The 22,037-nt window shown below is 43.7% G+C and overlaps 1 protein-coding gene across 1 annotated transcript; it reads left to right on the top strand.

Moving 5' to 3' along the window:
• The first annotated feature begins 380 nt into the window (after positions 1 to 380).
• On the top strand, positions 381 to 20,293 carry LOC106543986 (acyl-coenzyme A synthetase ACSM4, mitochondrial). Its single transcript, XM_087728704.1, has 13 exons — positions 381 to 570; positions 1,169 to 1,379; positions 2,502 to 2,712; positions 3,653 to 3,796; positions 4,634 to 4,790; positions 8,857 to 8,936; positions 9,281 to 9,404; positions 10,598 to 10,678; positions 12,343 to 12,444; positions 13,923 to 14,050; positions 15,505 to 15,604; positions 17,159 to 17,278; positions 20,068 to 20,293. Exons 1-13 carry the CDS (start codon positions 385 to 387, stop codon positions 20,152 to 20,154), a joined length of 1,731 nt encoding a protein of 576 aa, XP_087584830.1. The 5' UTR covers positions 381 to 384; the 3' UTR covers positions 20,155 to 20,293.
• Positions 20,294 to 22,037: the final 1,744 nt, after the last annotated feature.

Here is a 22,037-nt window from a genome sequence, read left to right as displayed (position 1 = left end):
AGTCAAGGTCATCCTTTGTCTCTGCACTTTCACACCTGACCAGAAGCAGCTGGGTGGAGATGCCAGAGTGGAAGAAGAAGATTGGACCATGTGATGGATTGTGGGTGTGGGGACAAGATCATGAACTTTTAACTGGGTGGAATTCTGATGTCATTTCCAGTATTGGAATTCCACAGCTATGTGCCAACATGTCTGTCTTATTAAATTGGAACTTTAAGCATAGTTCTGCCTTGGACTCTGATTTAATTCTGCATGATATTTGGAACGCTGATACTATGATTTCCCCGCTGATTTTGGTAGATTAAGTCCTTCAGTCTTGTAGATTAAGTCTTTGGAGGCTAATATTGGCTAACACTACTGCATTTTTTCCCGTTTTTCCCAGCCATGAAAACTTCACTTTCTTGCTACACGATATGGAAAAGGATCCCTAAATTATTTCCGAGATATTCCAGATATCTCAGCTCTCCTATAGCGGCACAGTATGAAGCTGTAATCCAAGGACAGGACCCACTACCAGAATATTTCAACTTTGCCAGTGATGTGTTGGATAAATGGACTCAAATAGAAAAGGTAAATGGGGGGTTTTGGGGGGTCTCTTTTTAGTAAGATCCTTCTTTGTTTCAAAATTATTGCCATCACTCCTTTACGACAAGAAGACTTCACTATTTTCTTGCAGATGTTTCATTACCCAGCTAGTTAACTGCATCAGGGCTGGAAGGGAGAGGGGTTTGTGGGGAAAAAAAGGAGGACGGGGACTCTGGAGATCTGAGCTTGCTTGTTTTCTTGTAGACTTCTCACTACCCATCTAGGTAACATCATCAGTGCTAGGAAACATCTGCATGAAAACAAGCAAACTCAGAGAGCATCAAGGACCCATCAATTCCCATTACAGCTTCTGCCAACCTAGCAGTTCGAAAACACGTGAAGAATGCAAGTAGAAAAATAGGGACCACCTTTGGTGGGAAGGGAACAGCATTCCGTGTGCCTTCGGCATTGAGTCATGCCGGCCACATGACCACAGAGACGTCTTCGGACAGCGCTGGCTCTTTGGCTTTGAAACGGAGATGAGCACCGCCCCCTAGAGTCAGGAACGACTAGTACATATGTGCGAGGGGAACCTTTACCTTTAAACATTCCTCTCTCTGTTTCGCGGGGTTCCATTTTGTAGGATGGAAAAAGATCGTCCATCCCAGCCCTCTGGTGGATCAATGGAAGAGGAGGGGAGGTCAGATGGAGCTTTGAAGAGATGGGGCTCCATTCCAGGAAGGTGGCCAACATTCTCACCGACCGATGTGGACTACGCAAAGGCGACAGAATCCTGGTCGTTCTCTCCCGGATTCCGGAATGGTGGCTGGTGATCATGGCTTGCATTAGGACAGGTCAATTTTTTTTAAAAAAAAAAATGTCATTTTTATTTATTTTATTTGTTAAATTGATTTGCTGCCTGTCTCACCTATTCTAGGTGGCTTCAGGGGTGGGCTCGTAGGGGCTCGCCCATATTCGGGAGAATCCGTAACCAACATTATGGCAGGCTTGGAGGACCTCCAAATCCCACCCCTGGATGGCCACCCTTGCCCCGCCCACAGCAGATTCGGACAGTGAGAGGGTTGGGGAGGAACATGGGCCAGTCCTGGAGTCTGGGGAAGGCTCTGACGAGGGCTCTGTGTCGGAGGCAGAGAGGGGGCCAGGGCCATATGCCAGTTATCAGCTGCCTTCAGAGTCAGACATCAGTGAGGCAGAGGAACAGCTGGAGCCTGTTCCCAGTGTGCGCATGCACAGAGTTGCCAGACAAAGGGAACAACTAAAGAACAGGGGTCGAACTTGGGAGTAAGGCCACAGGTGGACAGTGAGTGGTCCCTCCTAGAGGAAATAAAAGAGGAACTAAAGGGGAGTGGAGTTTGCAGGAGACTATTAGTTCATTCCTGCATTCTTGCCAAGTATTGTGGCGTCTGAAAGATATCGGCCTGGCCACTCTCCTAGCCTGATAAAGGTCGGCAATTGTGAACTACATCTTGAAAGACTGTGGGAGAGGAAAGATTTGCTGTAGAGGAATTCACTGTCAATTAAAGAAAAGGGGTTTATCTGGACAAGGACTTGGCTTCGTGCTGCTGGGGAAGCCTGGGTCAGGATAAGAATAGAACAGCTAAAGAACAGGAGTCGACTAGGGAGTAAGGCCACAGGTGGAGGATGAATGGCCCCTCCCAGCGGAAATAAAAGAGGAGCGAAAGGGGAGTGGAGTTTGCAGGAGACCATTAGATTGCTTCATTGGTTCGTGACTCTCCGAGGCTCCTTGCCAAGTTCTGCAGAGATCGTCCTGGCAGCTCTCCAAGCCAGATAAGGTCTGTGACCGTAAATCCTCCCTTGAAAGACTTTGCTGGATGTGAATGAGCAGAATTGACAGGAAATTAATAAAAGGGTTTTTTGTCGGGACAAGGAGTTTGCTCCATGCTCTTGGGAAGCCTCGGTCAGAACACGGACTTCCTATTTTATCAATCTTGCAGGAATTGTGGCCATCCCCGTAACGTCGCAAGTAAGTGCTAAGGACATCGAGTACCGGCTGAAAGCTTCGGGAGCCAAATGTCTCATCACTACAGAGGCCTTAAGATCTACCGTGGATTCCGTTGCCCCACAGTGTGCCTCTCTGAAAACCAAGCTGCTGGTCTCTTCTGATGGCAAGCGAGATGGATGGCTGAACTTCGATGAGCTACTCAGGTGAGCATCTTGGAGAGTGCATTTCTCAGGATGCACAGTCGTGAATCTATGAGCTATATTGTTCCTCACACCAGTGGTCACCAACCGGAGAAAATCTTGGTGGTCCGCAGAAAAATTATTTGCATTTTTTATATTGCACTAAATCAGGGGTCCTCAAACTACGGCCCCTGGGACGGATACATGCAATGAACGCTTGTGTTGCTGCAGAGAGTCTCTCCCTTCGGGGGTCATTTTGTGTTGATCGGAGGGGGGCAGGAATTCCAACTTGGGGTCTGCTTCAGCCTCCTGGTGGGGGGCTTTGGGGCGAAGGCTGGAGGGAAGTACCGCTGGTGGCGAAGAGCCGGAGGGCCTCGTTCCAGTGGGACTGCATCATAGCCTGGAACTGGCTGACCATCTCAGCCCGCTGAGCCTCCAGGTACCGGTACCTGGCCTTGCACTCCCGCAGGTCTTCCCTCTGCTTGGAAAGCCCATGTTCGTAGTCCTCAGTGAGGAGCTTCTGCTGAGCCTCCTTCTCGGCCAGATCCAATTTGAACTGAGCTGTTTTGCCAACTCTTTCTCCTGGTGGCTACTTAGCTCCAGCAACTGCTTCCTGTTGGGGCCCTGAGGACCCCGGGCAGGCAGGCGAGGAGTGGCTGGGAGGGGGCGGAAGAGGCTGGTGATTCGCCCCTTGACATGAGTGACATTCAGTTGGCCACACCCGCCCAGTCACATGACCACCTAGCCACTCCCGCCCAGCCGGTCATTTGGCAGATCCTATTAGTGGTCCGGTATAGGGTTTCCTACCTAGGCAGGGGGTTGGACTAGAAGACCTCCAAGATCCCTTTCAACTCTGCTATTGTATTGTATTGTATTATCATCATATGGAGGGGTTGAATGTGACTGCATCCATCGTCTGTCTTTCTAATGTTTCACATGTTTGCTGGGATGTTATTTATTACAGAGAGGCACCTGCCAATCATACTTGTGTGAAAACCAAGATGAATGATCCCATGTTGGTTTATTTCACCAGCGGAACCACAGGGGCTCCCAAGATGGTTGAACACAGTCAAGGGAGCCTGGGGTTCAGACCCATCATTTGCCAAAGGTATGAAAGAAATTCCCTCAAAATCCCAGTGAAAATCCATCATAGTGAATTTATCATTAGGTATATTGGATGTTTAAAATAGTAGACAGGAGCATCGGTGGCCAGATGTTCTACTATAGCTATAAGAGGCCAACTGGCCACATCCTTGAATACGACTTGTCAATCATTGAGTCCAACTCATCACACCGAAAGACTGTCAACTCTTTAGTTGATTTCAATGCCAAATGATATGAGGTCAATTCCGTCCCATCAATTTCATCAGTCCCTTCCATTCCATCAATTTCCATTCAGTGGTTGGCTTGGTGGACCATCAAATTGCTCCCCGCTGTTGTAGGAAATGACGGGACACACAAGTCAGCTCTTCAGAGAAGGAAAAGTTTATTTGCGCAGGTTCATAGCAAAGAATAAATGGCCTGAACACTGAGTGAAATCCAGGAACTTCCTTATATAGTTTATCACTTTCAGCCAAAGCCATCTGTTAGTTTTGGAAACACCCCTCAAGATTTGCCCTTGAGTTACAGAAAGTATGTCTACAGGATGTCATAATACATGGGTCAGCTAACGGATATACATAGCTCGTATTTTGAGGAACTAGCAAACAGATTAACAGCCAAGCCAGCAGATGGGCTAAAATAGGTGCTTTGCCTCAGCATATTTCATGTACAGACTTCCTTCTAACCTGTGTCTAACCGCACTATGTCCTAAAAGCAAACCTTGCAATTTCTATATGGACAGTTCAAGCTTAATATCATGAAACCCTAGTTTGGTTCATGCTTGAGGCCTACTTCGGTTCAGCCTGCCACCTTACCGCAATATGATTTTCTTTGTTTTTATCAGATCCTGGTTGTACACAACGCCTTCGGACCTTACATGGAGCACAGCAGATACGAGCTGGGTGGTGGCTGCCCTGGGCTCATTTTTTGATCCATGGGTCTTGGGATCCTGCGTCTTCATCCATAACTTACCAACGTTAGAGAAAACGAGCATCCTAAGAGTAAGATGACATTTCTTTCTCCTGCTTCTTTATTCATTGGCAGAACCTATATGGCCACCTACCCATATGGTGGGATTCAAAAAGGAAGTAGGAACTAGTATGGAGTTCTCCTTGATGCTCCTGATGTTTCTTGCGTTTTACTGATTCTACTGGTTCTACTGTTGTTCCTGAGTGTTACTGACTGTTACTCAGAGGTGGGTTCCTACCAGTTCGCACCTATTCGGTAGAACCGGTTCGTCAAATCTACCGAACCAGTAAGAAGAGGTTCCACCAGTGGACCTGGAAAGCAGGCCACAACTACAGAAGAGGTTCCAAACATTTTTGAAACCCACCACTGACACAAACACACACACACAGAGAGAGAAACAGACAGACAGACTCACACAGAGAGAGAAAGAGAAAGAAAGGAAGAAATAAGAAAGAAAGAAAGAAAGAAAGAGTGAGAGAGAGATGAAAGAAAAAAAGGAAAAAGGGACAGAGAGACAAAAGGAAGGAAAGAGAGAGAGAGAGAGAAAGAAAGAAAACACATGGCCAGCAAGCCACTTCCACAAAGGAGGCCACACCCACAGAGTAGGTTCGAAAATTTTTTGAAACCCACCACTGCTGTTACTGTATGTGCTGAGTATTGGGAGAGAAGACCGTGTATTGAATGGTGGCTAGTCTGTATGTTAGTTACCTGTCTACATGGTAAATCGTGAGTTGAGCAACTGTAACTTCAACGTATTGTAAATAGAGACTGTTTTATATACTACAAGGCTGATTATAGTCTATTCTATTTTTGTTCCACAAGTAAAGATATTCTTTGTTTTACCTTCAGTGGCTGTGAGTTAATATTCAGTGACTTATTTGTTACTAACCTCTGCTGCACAACTCTAGTCTCCTAATGGGGATAGACTTAACATTACTGGTTCTGTGGGCATGGCTTTGTGGGCATGGCTTTGTGGGCGTGGCAGGGGAAGGATGCTGCAAAATCCGCATTCCCTCCCGACCCCACGAACCTGCTTTCCAGCTCCATTCTCCTGCTCAGGGCATCAAAAGAAGATCAGCTGGGAGGCAGGGTGGCAGCAGGGGCGTGGCCAGTTCTCCAAACTACTCAAAATTTCCACTACCGGTTCTCCAGAACCTCTCAGAACTCGCTGAACTCTGTGCCTATTGCATATAACAATCCTACGTAACTCACAACCAATATTTGAAGAATATTTATCAAGTTCTAACCTAGCTCCATTCCTGATGTGTCGCTTGATACTATATGCCTCATTATGTATTTATTGATATTTTGCAATGCTGGACACCCACTCCCCCATCCTCCTCAAAGAGGGACTCTGGGTGGTACACAGTACAGTATCAAAATATTAAAAAGTACATAAGAATAAAAACGTTAGAACTGAAATTTACAATTAAATTTTTTAAAGATTATACAATTATAAATCTACGAGGATAAAAAGTGTACTCGTGTAAATAAAGTATAAATTTATAAAATTATAATTTAGAACATTAGAACATTAGAATTCTTTATTGGCCAAGTGTGATTGGACACACAAGGAATTTGACTTTGGTGCAGATGCTCTCAGTGTACATAAAGAAAAATAAAACATAATATATTCATCAAGAATCATAAGATACAACACTTAGTCATAACCCATAGGTTACTAAAAAGCAATCAAATTATACTAGGAAACAAATAAAACAAAATAAATTTCAAAGATACAAGCAACATAATTATACTCAGAAGTGGAAAGAGATAGGTACTAGGAAGGAAGAGAAGAATAATAGTAATACAGTCTTTTTTTGCTATTTTTTTTTATTTTATACACATAAGCACATCAACAGAACACATTAACACATTAACAAAAATAACCACATAACTTAAAAACAACATAGGAACAAGAAGTTCCATCGTATATCATACCGCAGTTCCGAATCGGTTTCTTTGCAGTTAGTGTTTTCCTTTCTATACATTTCTATCTTACGTTCGTAATCTCGTTACTCATTATCCATTTTTATATACATTTCTTTATTTATTTATACTTAGCTACTTATGATCAAGTATTATTTACCTATATTATGCTTTATATTTTTACTGTCATCTATTCTCTTACATGCAGTTATAGGCATACATTCACATAGTTATTCTTTTTCTTTGCCATTCTTATATTATTATTATTCCATTTAAAAGGGTATAAAGTATAATTTGGAATGTATTATTTACCATCCTTCACACCTGCTATGACACCACCTTATCCTCTCCTTCCCCTTCTTCCTTCCCTTACTTCTCCCCTACTCTTACCCTCTGTCTTCTCCTTCCTACCCTCTCTCCTTTTTCTCTCTTCCTCCCTCCTCTCCTTCTCTTTCTCTCCCTCCCACCCACCTCTCCTTACCTCTTTCTTCTTCCCCTACCTCTCTTCCACATCTCACTTTATTTTCTCTTTCTTTTCTTTTCTCCCTCCCTTCCTTCCTCCTCTCCTTCCCCTTCTTCCTTCCCTTACTTCTCCCCTACTTCTCCCCTCTTTCTTCTCCTTCCTACCCTCTCTCCTTCTCTTTTTCTCTCTTCCTCCCTCCTCTCCTTCTCTTTCTCTCCCTCCCACCCACCTCTCCTTACCTCTTTCTTCTTCCCCTACCTCTCTTCCACATCTCACTTTATTTTCTCTTTATTTTATTTTCTCCCTCCCTTCCTTCCTTCCTCCTCCCCTTCTTCCTTCCCTTACTTCTCCCCTACTTCTCCCCTCTTTCTTCTCCTTCCTACCCTCTCTCCTTCTCTTTTTCTCTCTTCCTCCCTCCCCTCCTTCTCTTTCTCTCCCTTCCACCCACCTCTCCTTACTTCTTTCTTCTTCCCCTACCTCTCCTCCCCATTTCTTCTTCCTCTAGTAATACAATCTTAGTAAATAATTTGACAGTGTTGTGAGGATTAGTTGTTTAGCAGAGTGGTGGCATTTGGGGAAACACTGTGTCTAGTTGATTTGATGTGCAGTGCCCCATAGCTTCATTTTGAGGGTAGAAGTTGAAACAATTTCTGTCCAGGATGTGAGGGGTGTATAGTTATTTTCACAGCCCTCCTTTTGAGTCATGCAGTAATAATTGTTAAGTAATAATTGTAAATAATAATTTACCATTAATAAATAAATATGCATTTACAATTATTAATAAATAATTGTAAATGATAATTTATCAAATTGTTATAAGATTATATTTATAAAATATAAAAAATAATAATTTTATGTTGTAAACTAGTAGCCAACCATGAAAACTGCATGTTTCAGGAGTCAAGTTACACTCACAAGTTTTTATTCTTCAATCCAAAATGTGTGCAGATACATCTTCCAGTTTGAGTAGGGGAAGTACCTACTAGAACCCCTCCTTCGTGTCTTATTGTTTTTCTTCATCAGCTCATTTGGGCTAGAACCCAACTCAGCTTAACGTTGAATTTATTATCAGCCCTTGAATTAGTTCTATGTTGTGGCCCAGCAGGAGCCGGTGGAGCTGCCACCAGACTCCGACAGCGAGGGGCCCTATGAGTTGGCTCTGGAGGATGTGGAGGACCCCGGACAGGGTTCTGATTCTGAGCAGGGCACAGAGAGGCTGGTTGGCCACCAGGAGGCACCTGAGCCTTGGACCAGTGGGGAGGAGACAAGGGAGAGTGAGCTGGATGCCAGTAGTGAGTTGTTCCTGGATCCCCAGAGCTAATAGGCGTCAGGAACAATTACGCAATTACCAGAGGTAATTGCGCTCAGCTGGTGGTCATTAGGCTCCTCTCCAGACTATAAAAAAGACTGCTTGTGCACACGGCCCTCTTGCAGAAGTCAACGCATTGATTAAAGAGAACGGTTGTAACTAACTTAGCAGGCTGGATTGCTGCCAAGATTTGTCTGAGTTGCTGCCAAGGTCCTCATCTGTTTGTTTGCTTGGCTTTCAGCCACCGAGATTTTGGTCTTGCTATTAAAGTACATTCTAGTTAAGCTCATCTTGGCTTTCGTTACTGGACGGAGGAGGGGGTCAGAACAGTTCTGTATGTAATCCGTGCACAACCTTGGCTTCTCTTCTTATTTGTACACATGTATTCTTTTTTTAGACTCTCTCCCAATTTCCGATCACCGCTTTCCTGAGTACTCCTACCCTCTTTCGCATCTTGTTGAGGGAAGATTTAACCAGGTATGGTGGGAAGCAACTTTTAAACACTGTGTTTTTGTCAGGATGTTCAGAACCCACTTTGAACCTTATCAATCTAATCTGCTCCTGAGGTTTCAGATAAGAGTCAATGAAATTCGGGAGAAGCTAACCTTGGATCCTTTGTGGGAACACAATGATTTTAAGCTGATAACACACGTAACTCCACCCTGCCTAGTTTTTGCTTACTCTTCTACAGTTAACAGTTCCTAAAACGAGCCTCATTCTCAGTAATACTTCTAGCAGAATTCTTTTGATGCTTTGTTTATAACCTGACCCAAAATATTAATGTCCACCTTCTTAATAATCTTGTGTACACTCTCATTCAGTTTCAAGTTCAAGAGTCTCCAATACTGTATAAGTGGAGGAGAACCAATAAGTCTTGAAGTGGTGGAAGAATGGAAGAACAAGACAGGACTGGATATCTATCAACTATATGGACAGACAGAAATGGTAAGTTCTATTCAATTTATAGTGACTTTCTCACCGTTGTTTTAAAACATTGTGAAACGCCCAGGTACCTTTAGAGAACTGCACCTCTACCTGAACAACTTTAAGGTATGCAGACTTCAACTCCCAGAATTCTCCAGTCAGCATGGAATTGAAGTCCATCTATTTTAACATCGCTGAGTTTGCAAAACACTGCTCTAGAGGCTGGAATATTGTTTTAGCTTTAAAAGAAGAGAAAAAAGTAAATAAAAAATGTATAATTGATATCTCTGTAGTAGCTTGGTAGATTTTGGCTACTAATGTTTCAAAAGTTTCCTACCGAGCAAATCTATATACATATAAATGAAATACCACTCACGCATCATCGCGAAATCTCCAGAACCGTAAAACCTACAAACTTGAAATTTGGCATGTATGTTCCTCTTGGCTTCTAGTTGCTCGCTAAGAAAGGATTTTTTGAAATGACCATCAGATCATTAGTATTTCATATAACACGCTCTGATGCTAAGGAGTTCTACTCCCCCCTCTCCATCTGAAAAGAACTCTGTTCCAACTGCCACTTGGGCGGGGAAATTTAGACATTCTACTCCCCCTCCCCACCTGAACAACGCTCTGATGCTAAGGACTTAGACTGAGGGAGACAAGGGGATAAGATAGGAGAGGCCTCTGTGGAGCAAGCCTGAGGGAGAGAAGGCGATAGGAGTGGATCAATGGGGTCAGACTGAGGGAGACAAGGGGATAGGAGTGGATCAATGGGGTCAGACTGAGGGAGAGAAGGGGGAGAGGAGAGGCTGATTGTAACTACTCATTAATTTTCAAGGTGTGTCGATTTATCAAACCCGAACATATAGTTTCATAGCGCAGCACGAGTATTCAGCTAGTATTTCATGATTAGGGGCACTAAACTATAGATATTACTGAGGAAAAAAATAGACAAGGTAATCAAGAATCCAGTTCTAACTGATTTTAAATTATTTACTGATGTCACAAAACAACTGACAAGAATAAGTAGGTTTGGGTTGAAATTAAAGTCATCTACATACTTTTTTTGTGAGGAAACCTACTGAAACAGATTTCTCTGTGAATATGTGTGGGCCAAACTGTATGTTTTTCTAAAATCTTTCGGGGGAAATGAGGAAATAAGGCTATGTGTGTATGTGTGTGTATTTCTTATAAAGTAATTTTCTTTTATATAGGGATCAATTTGTTCCGTTTCCAAAGAAATGAAAATTAAGCCAGGCACCATGGGGAAAGCTCTTTTTCCGTACGATGTCCAGGTTGGTATTTTCCAATCTTCTTTCTATTGGTTTTCAGATTAAATGCATTCAGGCCAGTGGTGGGTTTCAAAAAATGTTCGAACCTACTCTGTGGGTGTGGCCTCTTTTGTGGGAGTGGCTTGTCGCCCATGTGACCGGATGGGAGTGGCTTGCCGCCCATGTGACCGGATATGAAGATGCTGACGACACATGTCAGAACCACCTTAAATGACCTCACACACAGCACTGGCATGCATAAGAATAGGATGTAAACTTGTTTTTTAAAAGGGATCTTTGGTTTGCATTAAAACAACTTCGACACACGCAATGTTCTGATTGCACCACAAACGCAGTAGTCACCCTTACCTTTCACAGAGGCACTGAGTTTTATAAATAGGAGCATGATAGTGTAGAATAATCATATTCAAGGACCAGTGGTGGGTTTCAAAAAATTTTGGAACCTCCTCTGTAGGTGTGGCCTGCTTTCCGGGCAGGGCTTTCCGAACCTCGTCTAACCGGTTCGGTAGATTTGACGAACAGGTTCTACCGAATAGGTGCGAACTGTTAGGAACCCACCTCTGATTCAGGCTATCAAAACAGGCTACAGGTCATCTTCAACTTATGTATTTTGTTAGGTAAGCTCCCCGTTGGGAGAGCGAGTGCGTTCAGAGAAGCGTTGTGAAAGTTGTGTTGGAGAACACACAAACCAGCATTCAGAGACACTGCAGTTTAAATAGGCTTTTACTTTCGGGGAAATAGAGGTATCAGTGTCCATCAAACAGTCCAAGTCATACACGGATAAGACAGTCAGTCATCAACATCTTTCAGTTAAGGGATAATCCAAATATAATCCATAATCATACAAACAGTCTGGTACACAAAGTTTGCTAACAGTTGCAAAACTTACAACAGCTCACGACACTTTCTAACAGCCAGCTTCCAAAACACTCAGATCAGATCAGCCCAGCATCTAACAAACAGAGAGCTAACAGTCATTCTGGCTCCCTCTTATGGCCGATTGAGGAAACAGCAACCAATCACATTTTACAGTATGATTTAAAGAAACAGGTACAACATTGTTACATGATTTATATATTGCCAACCCAACCATTAGATTATATTCCTAACATATTTGAGCCCCCAAGTTTGTTGCTAAGCAAGATTTGTTGTGAAGTGACTTTTAGCCCGTTTCACAAATCTTCCTTGCCATGGTTGTTAAATGAGTCACTGCAGTTGTTAAGTTAGTGACCCAGTTGTTAAGTGAACCTGGCTTCCTCGTTGACTTTTGCTTGTCAGAAGGTCACAAAAGGAGATCGCATTAACCCGGGCCCCGGCAACCGTCATAAATGCATGCCAGTTGCCAAGCCTCTGGATTTTGATCACGTGAGCATGGGGATTGTGCAACAGTCATAAGTCACTTGTTTTTCAGTGATGGTATAATTTCAAACAGTCACTTAACTGAGAATATTGCACACTGAGAATATATCTGCTGAACAAAACTCCAGATTGGCGACAGGGAGAGCATCTGGCCATTAAAACATTTTGCTAGCTCCATTCCTACACTCCACTCCACAAGGGATTATGGGGTCGTTAAAAGGTGATGACTCAATTGGGGATTGTAACTCAGAGATTGCCTGTATACCTAGATAAAGGCCCAGTGGTTGAGTGTCTTGTTTCTTTTCTAGATTGTAGACCAAGAAGCCAATATTTTGCCTCCTGGAAAAGAGGGTGAAATAGCAGTCAGGATAAAACCCGAAAGACCCCTTGGCTTCTTCACTCAGTACATTGTAAGTAAACTCTCTTGTAGCCTTGGGAAAAATCTCAGGAATTGTCTAAGGCTCGGGAAGCTCTTTTATTTAATAGAAAATTGAAGAATGTCTCACGATCTTCCTTACTTTTGGTTTACGTTTTTGGACTTTTTCATCCGCCCCTGCGAAACAAAAAAAGCCAGACATGTCTAAAGCGTGGTTACGCAATCTTGGCAACTTTAAGACCTATGGACATTAGCTCCCAGAATTCTGGGAGTTGACGTCCACAAGTCGCCACAGGTGGATACCCCTGGCAGAGGTGGGTTGCTCCCGGATTGGCCCGGATCGGGCATACTGGTGGTGGCGGCAGTGGAAGGTTCTGCCCACCCACCCGGACACTTCTGCGCATGCGCAGAAGTGTTGTCAACGTGCATGAGTGAGCACGAGCAAACCGGTAGCGCCAGGATTTGACACCCACCTCTGGATACAAGGGACGCGGTGGTTCAGTGGCTAAGATGCTGAGCTTTTTGTTTAGAAGGTCGGCAATTCAGTGGTTTGAATCCCCAGCGCTGCATAATGGGATGAGCTTCTGTTACTTGTTCCAGCTTCTGCCAAACTAGAAGTTTGAAAGCATGTAAAAATGCAGGTAGAAAAATAAGGACCACTTTGGTGGGAAGATAACAGCGCTCCGTGTGTTTAGTCATGCCAGCCACATGACCACGGAGACATCTTCGGACAGCGTTGGCTCTTCAGCTTTGAAATGGAGATGAGCATCGCCCCCTAGAGCTGGAAACGACTAGCACAGATGTACGGGGGAACCTTTACCTTAAAGCTACAAGAGCTGACTGAGAAATTCTGGGAATTGAAGTCCACAAGGCTTAAAGTTGTGAAGATTGGACTAGTTACAGAGTCTAGAGAGTAAATTAGATTGTGTCCCTTCCTGTGAGTGGGGGATACATCTTTACTGACCCATATCGATCACTCAAATGAGAGATATAAACGAGACTGGAAAAAATGGATTGACTATATACAAAATAAATATGGGACCAAGAAATTCCAGTTAGCCTATGCTTAAGATCAGAAATGATTTAAATTGTTTAAAGTTGGTTCAGCAAGAAGAAGCTAAGGTCAATGTAGAATGTTATTAATTTTTTTTATTTCTTTTTTTTTTCCTCAATAGATTTTAGACTGTGTTTGTTAGAAATCCATACCGTGTATGGGTTCTGGGAAGTCGGGGGGGGGAAGGTGGAGGGGGGTTGGGGGAGAGGGTGGAGGGAGGGAGGGGTATATATTAGGCTAGACAAGAATTTGGTGGTAAACTAGAATTATTTTGACATACAAGAAATTGTACTTTGATGTCTTACTGATTGAGGAATGATGAAATGTTTGCCTTAAAAGAAATAAAACTTTTGAAACTTTACTGACCCATATCAGTGGCCAATGAAACTCTCCCTACAGACTCCCATTGAATTGGTATTTATATAGCTAATTGTATCCTTCTGAAATGTTCTCCTCAGGATGCACCTCAAAAAATGGCTGCCACAACGCGCGGGGACTTTTTCCTCACTGGAGACAGAGGAGTGATGGATGAAGATGGCTACTTTAGGTTCATCGGACGAACTGACGATATCATCAAATCATCTGGGTCAGTTTCCATTCTGGGCATTGCTTTCGTAGCTTTGTGCTCCCGAGCTAAGAGAGAAGCTTAGGTGGCAATTTGGCATACCTCGAGTGCCGAGGCAAATATCAAAATGTCACATTTCAAAGCTCTTGTTGTCAGCGTTCCAAATATCATGCAGAATTAAATCCGAGTCCAAGGCAGAGCTATCCTTAAAGTTCCAATTTAATAAGACAGACATGTTGGCACTATGCTATGGAATCCCAATACTTGAAATGACATCAGAATCCCACCCAGTTAAAAGTTCATGATCTTGTCCCCACACCCACAATCCATCACATGGTCCAATCTTCTTCTTCCACGCTGGCATCCACGCCCAGCTGCTTCCGTCAGGTGTCAAAGTACAGAGACAAAGGATGACCTTGGCTTCTAGTAAAGAATGAAAACAATACTTTCCACAATCCTACTCCTTCTATTCCCCCCTCCCATCGACTATACTAATGAAACAGCATAATGAAATAAGAGAAAGTGTGGCATTCTAAAAGGAACATAAATGCAGGCCTGATACTTGTTTGACTTCACAACTGCAGGGATTCCCTTAACAGCTGTGGCCAAAAGGAAAAGATGGGCCAAAACTTACTTAACAACTGCCTCACTGGAAATTTTTAGCCTCAATTGTGGTTATAGACGGTGGGGGGAGTGGTGGTTAGAATGCAGTACTTCTGCTGACTGCCAGCTGCTGCAATTTGGTGGTTCGAATCTCATCAAACTCAAGGTTGACTCCGCCTTCCATCCTTCCGAGGTCAGTAAAATGAGCACCCAGATTGGTGGGGGCAATACGCTGACTCTGTAAACCGCTTAGAGCAGGGCTGTAAAGCACTGTAAAGTGATATATAAGTCCAACTGCTATTGCTATTACTATATATCAAGAACTTCCTGTAATTCTACCAGCTTGTCATATTATTGGGTTGATCTACAAGGCAGTATTGTGTACGGATGGAAGAGTCACAACATACTTTGTGTTCCAAAAATGGACATCCACAGCAGATTTTAGGGCCATGTGCCTCTAGTTTAAAGGTAAAGGTTCCCCTCGAACATAGGTGCTAGTTGTTCCCAACTCTAGGGGGCGGTGCTCATCTCCGTTTCAAAGCCGAAGAGCCAGTGCTGTCCGAAGACGTCTCTGTGGTCATGTGGTTGGCATGACTAAACAACGAAGACGCATGGAACGCTGTTACCTTCCCACCAAAGGTGGTTCCTATTTTTCTACTTGCATTTTTTACGTGCTTTCGAACAGCTAGGTTGGCAGAAGCTGGATAAGTAACAGGAGCTATGTGGTTGTAGGGATTCAAACCATCGAATTGCCGACGTTTCTGATCGACAAGCTCAGTGTCTTAGCCACTGAGCTACCATGTCCCTTTGCCTCTAGTTTATAAAGGTATAAGTTTCCCCAGTATTTACTGCTTACGCTCCCTTTTTCCTAGGTATCGTATTGGACCATTTGAAGTAGAAAGTGTTCTATTGAAGCATCCTGCGGTAGCAGAAGTTGCAGCTGTTAGCAGTCCTGATCCAGTCAGAGGAGAGGTAAGCAGACCCCAACCCACACACACACACCACGCCAATAATCTGTACACACTAACATTAAGTCGGATTTGAATCCAAACTTTTCAAAATGTTCATTTGTTCGCATTAAATTTATAGTCTGCTTTTCCACCTGAAGCTCAAGCTGGCAAAGCTAACATTCCTTCCTCCATTCCACCACACACACCCCAAAAAAACCCTACCCTTCGTGGCAGCTGAGGTTGAAAGAAAATGAGACCCAAAGTCACTCAGTGAGGTTTCATGGTTGAAGTTGGATCCGTCTTAGAGCTCTTGGTTCAACCCCTTAACCGCTGCACCATTGTGCCCCTCAGGCTTGATGGAGGTTGTAATACTGAACAAGATCTGCTGCAATTGGAAAGTTTATTCCTTCATGCCAGGAAAAATGGATGACTTCCATCTATTTTAGTCAGTATGAAATAAACAGAACTGAACTTGTGGGAGAATAGAGTAGAGTAGAGTAGAGTAGAGTAGAGTAGAGTAGAGTAGAGTAGAGTAGAGTAGAGTAGAGTAGAGTAGAGTAGAGTAGAGTAAAGATAATAGAGTAGAGTAAAGATAATAGAGTAGAGCAGAATGGACTAGAGATAATAGAATAGAGCAGAGATAATAGAGTAGAGTAGGGTAGGCTAGGGTAGGGTAGAGTAGAGTAGAGTAGAGTAGAGTAGAGTAGAGTAAAGATAATAGAGTAGAGCAGAATCGACTAGAGATAATAGAATAGAGCAGAGATAATAGAGTAGAGTAGAGTAGAGTAGAGTAAAGTAGAGTAGAGTAGAGATAATAGAGTAGAGTAGAGCAGAATGGAGTAGACATAATAGAGTAGAGATGAGATAATAGAGTAGAGTAGAGTAGAGTAGAGTAGAGTAGAGTAAGGTAGAGTAAATACAGTAGAGAGAGTAGAGTAGAGTAGAGTAAAGTAGAGTAGAGTAGAGTAGAGTAGAGTAGAATGGAGTAGACCTAATAGAGTAGAGCAGAGATAATAGAAAAGAAAAATAATAGAATAGAATAGAATAGAATTCTTTATTGGCCAAGTGTGATTGGACACACAAGGAATTTGTCTTCAATGCATAAGCTCTCAGTGTACATAAAAACTATTTATCATAAAAGTGAAAAATCATGACCATACCGATAAGTCATCATAAAAATACATACATCATAAATCATCAGATACAACACTTAGTGATAGTCATAGGATACTAAATAAGCAATCAACATAAACCATACTAGGAAATTAAATAAAACAATATAAATGGTAAAGATATGTGCTGAGGATTTAATTCGTGTGCTTAGGATAGCTCTGTAAGATTCCTCTGAAATGGATACATGAACCGTTCACCTTGGGAAGAAAGATGATCTGAATAGAACATACGATATTATATTCCTTATATCTGTTATTCTGTCATATCCTTCTGTAAATGCACCCTGGAATTTAGTTTCGGAGAATTTTAGAAAGTTTCAGGAGTGATAGGAAAAAAATTTTTTTTAAAAAATATCAGTCATTGTTTTGAGGTCCTTGGGCATTTTCCATCTCTGCTTTTTTAGGTAGTAAAGGCATTTGTGGTGTTGTCTACGGACTACGCAACACACAATAAGGAGAAATTAACCACGGAACTTCAGGAACATGTGAAAAGAATGACTGCGCCGTACAAATACCCCAGAAAGGCAAGTATTAATTCCTATATTGGAAGAGCGCTGGAAAAAAAAAGTCCCTGAAGATATGAATATAAATCCAAGCATCGTTATGGCTCCCAATGGCAGGAGAATTGAAAATAGAATAGTATAATAATAGGGTTAGAACTTAGAAGGGACCTTGGAGATCTTCTAGTCCCAATTCCTTGCTTGTTTAGCAGATCCTATACAATTTTGGACAAATGGCTTTCTTTTCTTAAAAACCTCCAGTGATGGAGCATTCCCAATTTCCAGAGGCAAGTCATTGTGATGGACCTTGTGGGTCAAGTGGGCTTGTTGTTAACGTACCTGCCGGTTACGTAACTTTATAAGTTACGACTAGCACCTTGAAGCCGGATACGCTTCAAGGTGCTAGTCGTAACTTATAAAGCCCTTCATGGTATTGGATCTGGGTACTTGAGAGACCGCCTGCTGCCAATTACCTCCCACAGACCCATTAAATCTCACAGGGTTGGCCTCCTCCGCGTTCCGTCTACTAGCCAATGCCATCTGGCTACTACCCGGGGGAGGGCCTTCTCTGTGGCAGCTCCGGCCCTCTGGAATGAACTCCCTGCAGGGATTCGGACCCTCACCTCTCTCCAGGCCTTCCGAAAAGCCGTCAAAACCTGGCTTTGCCGGCAGGCCTGGGGGTGATGAGTTCCCTCCCCTCTCGACATGTATGTTTGTGCGACTGTTGCCTATTTTTATTATTTGTATTTCGTTTTTATGTTCCCCTTTTCCCCCTTTTGAATTGTTCGCTGCCCTGAGTCCTCCCGGAGAAGGGCGGCATACAAATAATAAAATTCTATTCTATTCTATTCCACTGATGAATTGTTCTCACTGTCAGAAACGTTGTCCTTAGTTCTAGAGTGAATCTCTCTTTGACTTCTCTCAATCTCTCTGACTTCTTGTCCTGACCTCTTTCACTTCGGAAAATAGGTCAATCCCCTCATCTCTTTTAGAGCCCCTCAAATATTGGAGGGCTGCTATCCTATCACCCCTTACTGCTTTTTTCCCCTTTGTCTGGGCATATCTAGTTCCCTCAATAATAATGTCAATAAATATTGACATTATAAATGTCCATTCATTAACAACTGACTTTATGAATGACAAAACTAGACATACCCAGTGGCAGGACCTGGGTATGTCTAGTTTAATAGAAAGAAGGACTAGGGGAGACATGATAGCAGGCTTCCAATATCTCAGGGGCTGCCACAGAGAAGAGGGAGTCAAGCTATTCTCCAAAGCACCTGAAGGTAGAACAAGAAGCAATGGGTGGAAACTAATCAAGGAGAGAAGCAACTTAGAACTGAGGAGAAATTTCCTGACAATCAGAACAATTAATCGGTGGAACAAATTGTCGCCAGAAGTTGTGAATGCTCCAACACTGGAAGTTTTTAAGAAGATGGTTGGCTAACCATTTGTTGGAAGTGGTGTAGGGTTTCCTGCCCAAGCAGGGGGTTGGAGTAGAAGACCTCCAAGGTCCCTTCCAACTCTGTTATTCCATGAATAAAATGTTAAGCGTTGCCTCTCCTTAAACGATTGCTATTTTTTAAATTTAGTTTGTCAAACGTGTACAAGATAACAGGTATAAGTATAAACATGGACATGAACAAAGGAAATGAGTACGGATAAATGGGGACAGTAGGACAGGGACGGTAAGCACGCTGGTGCATTTCCAAAAAGAAATGAGATTGCTAGGAAACGTTGGCAAATTGCATGCTCTCCGGAAAACTGGATCGCCTCCTTTTAGCAATCGAAATCTTTCGTAGTGACTTTCCAATCGGTTTAAAGAGGACTTGAGTCCCCAGCTCAAGATCTTATTTCCCCCAATGGGTGTGATAGTCCATTTCCCCCCCCCCAGACAATTAGTACATGAATCGAAATCTGTTCTGACCCCTCCCTTCTCTGTCCAGGAACGAAAGCCAAAACAGACGTACGAAATAATGTTTTAATCAGTCCAGACTCTTGTTGGCTGCAAGCCCAAAATAAACAAAGAGATAATCACTCTGGCAAAAAGTCCTATAAACCTACGCAGCACTGCAAACAGGCTTCTCACAGCAAACCACTTATCCAAGTTGGTTTCTCTTGATTTGTGAACTTTGACTTCTGCAAGAAGGGCGTGGCCCAAGCAGTCTCTTTTATAATCAGGAGAGGAACTTAATGACCATCAGCTGAGCGTAATTACCTCCTGTAATTATTTAGTTGTTCTTTACACTGAGTAGCCCTTCGCCTGCGTGCATCCCGGAACAACTCACAGGTAGTTTCTGTGTCATTCTCTCTTGTCTCCTCCCCACTGATCCAAGGCTCAGGTGTCACCTGGTGACCAACTAGTCTCTCTGTGCCCTGCTCGGAGTCGGAACCCTGTCCAGGGTCCTCCGCCTCTTCCAGGGCTGACTCATAAGACCCCCTCGCTGTCGGAGTCTGGTGGCAGCTTCAATGGCTCCTGCCGAGCCACACTGTAAGCATGTTGACCCTGTAGGCATCTGGGCTAACCTTCCCTTTGCACTTGTGGTATTCCCCTTCACCAACATTCAAAGTTAGTCGGAATTATGTTAACAATGAAACTGTAGGAGAACAAATCTCTCCGGAAAACTGGATCGCCTCCTTTTAGCAATCACAATCTTTCGTAGTGACTTTCCAATCGGTTTAAAGAGGACTTGAGTTGAAAAAACAATGGATTCCAGAGTATTCGTCACTGATTAGTAATCAAGGTTGCGAAGACAACCTCAATGGGATCTACCCTACATGGCCCTCATTTTGCATGTTTCTGTCTTCAATAGGTGGAATTTGTCCAGCAGCTACCGAAATCCCAAACGGGAAAGATCCGACGGAATGAATTAAGAGACCAAGAATTTGGCCGAGTTTAAATCTATAGAAAGCTTTCTTTATCTGCACCGTTTTCTTTCATTGATGTGATCCAAAAGCCTTGTTACTTCTCAAAATGACTTGTTCTTTGGCTTGGCTTTGAGTTCTCCCACTGAAACCTATAGGGGCCATACATTAAAAGCAGTCTTCCATCAAACCATGTGGCAAGAAGATGTTGTTGGGGCAGTGGTTAGAATGCTGTACTGCAGGCTACTTCTACTGTCTGCTGTCTGCCAGCAATTTGGCAGTTCGAATCTCACCAGGCTCAAGGTTGACTCGGCCTTCCATCCTTCCGACGTTGGTCAAACGAGGACCCAGATTGTTGGGGGCAAATAGGCTGACTCTGTAAACCGCTTAGAGAAGGCTGTAAAAGCACTATGAAGCGGTATAAAAGTCAAAGTGTGATTGCTGTTGTGGATGTCAACATGAACATGAAATCTAGAGGAGTGCCCCCCCCCCAACCTTTTGGGGCACCAGGGACTGGTTCCATGGAGAAAGGTTTTTTCCGTGGTCCCAGAGGAGGCGTGTTTTTACATCCCGCCTGCATGCCATGGATGGGGCTTCGCTTGTTTGCATGGCTTGGTTTCTGGCACGCCGCGACCCAGTGCCGGTTCACAGACTGGGAGTTGGAGACCCCTGATCCAGAGGACAGGTGGAATGGGGGTGGGATGGTGAAGGTGCTGGCTGGGGAGAATCAGATTCAATTCACCCTCCTAGAAGTTCTCTGGGTTCCTCATTCTCAACCGAGGTGGCGCAGTGGTTAGGGTGCAGTACTGCAGGCCACTTCAGCTGACTGTTATCTGCAGTTCAGCGGTTCTAATCTCACCGGCTCAAGGTTGACTCAGCCTTCCATCCTTCCGAAGTGGGTGAAATGAGGACTCAGACTGTGGGGGCGATATGCTGACTCTGTAAACCGCTTAGAGAGGGCTGAAAGCCCTATGAAGCGGTATATAAGTCTAACTGCTATTGCTATTGCTATTGCTAACCTAGAGACTCTCGCGAGACCCGGGTTCTTGTAGAGATACACAACACAGCAGGTCTCTGTGTAAGTTACCTTGAGGTCCTAGAAGACCATTAACCATCATTCAAAGTTAGTTGGAAGTATGTTAACAATGAAACTGTAGGGGAATAACCCTGTTAGTCCATGTTAGCTAAAAAGTAAGGGTCTGGTACTAACAAACTAAGCTAACAAACCTTGTTCCCAGACCTCAGCTGCAGCTCCTGGAAATTCCTTCTGATTTATTCTGTTCTGCCAAACTTGATTTCATTGAGGGACGCATCAGGGTTGCGTTTGACCTCAGGTGGCTGTGCTGGGCAATGGTCAGAGTGGGTGTGACCAGGATAAATGTGGCCAGCTCAACGTCACTCATGTCGGGGTGCCTGTGGTGGCCCGGAGCATTCTGCCAGCGAAAATGGGCTCCTGAACTCCGTTTCCAGCTGCAAAGACCTCCTGCAACCTTCTGCCAGCGAAAATGGAGCTCCTGTTTTCCCGATGACAGAGGAACCACGGGGCGGTCCTTCACTCTTTCAAGCGTGGCCCCGCAGGTCAGATCCAAGCATCCCGTGGGCCAGATCTGGCCCGGGGACCTTGAGTTTGATGCCCCTGTTCTAGACCAAAGGCAAGAGATAAATCTAAACATATCAACATTTCTCCCAGCTCAAGATCTATTTCCCCCAATGGGTGTGATAGTCCATTTCCCCTTCCCCAAGAAGGAATACAGCCCAACCAGACAATTAGTACATGAATGGAAATCTGTTCTGACCCCTCCTTTCTCTGTCCAGGAACGAAAGCCAAAACAGACGTACGAAAGAATGTTTTAATCAGTCCAGACTCCTGTTGGCTGCAAGCCCAAAATAAACAAAGAGATAATCACTCTGGCAAAAA

The sequence above is a fragment of the Thamnophis sirtalis genome, unplaced genomic scaffold (assembly GCF_051295495.1).
Source record: "Thamnophis sirtalis isolate CommonGarterSnake01/CBP01778 unplaced genomic scaffold, rThaSir2_p1.2 scaffold_14, whole genome shotgun sequence".
In the NCBI taxonomy this organism is placed as follows: domain Eukaryota; kingdom Metazoa; phylum Chordata; class Lepidosauria; order Squamata; family Natricidae; genus Thamnophis; species Thamnophis sirtalis.
This window is presented reverse-complemented; position numbering and strand designations above follow the sequence as displayed.

Bases quoted from the DNA above. Each gene is read 5' to 3' on its own strand.
- LOC106543986 (XM_087728704.1), top strand. From the start codon at position 385: ATGAAAACTTCACTTTCTTGCTACACGATATGGAAAAGGATCCCTAAA. The intron at 571-1,168 runs GTAAATGGGGGG...TCCATTTTGTAG, and splicing joins AATGGACTCAAATAGAAAAG to GATGGAAAAAGATCGTCCAT. The intron at 2,713-3,652 runs GTGAGCATCTTG...TATTTATTACAG, and splicing joins AACTTCGATGAGCTACTCAG to AGAGGCACCTGCCAATCATA.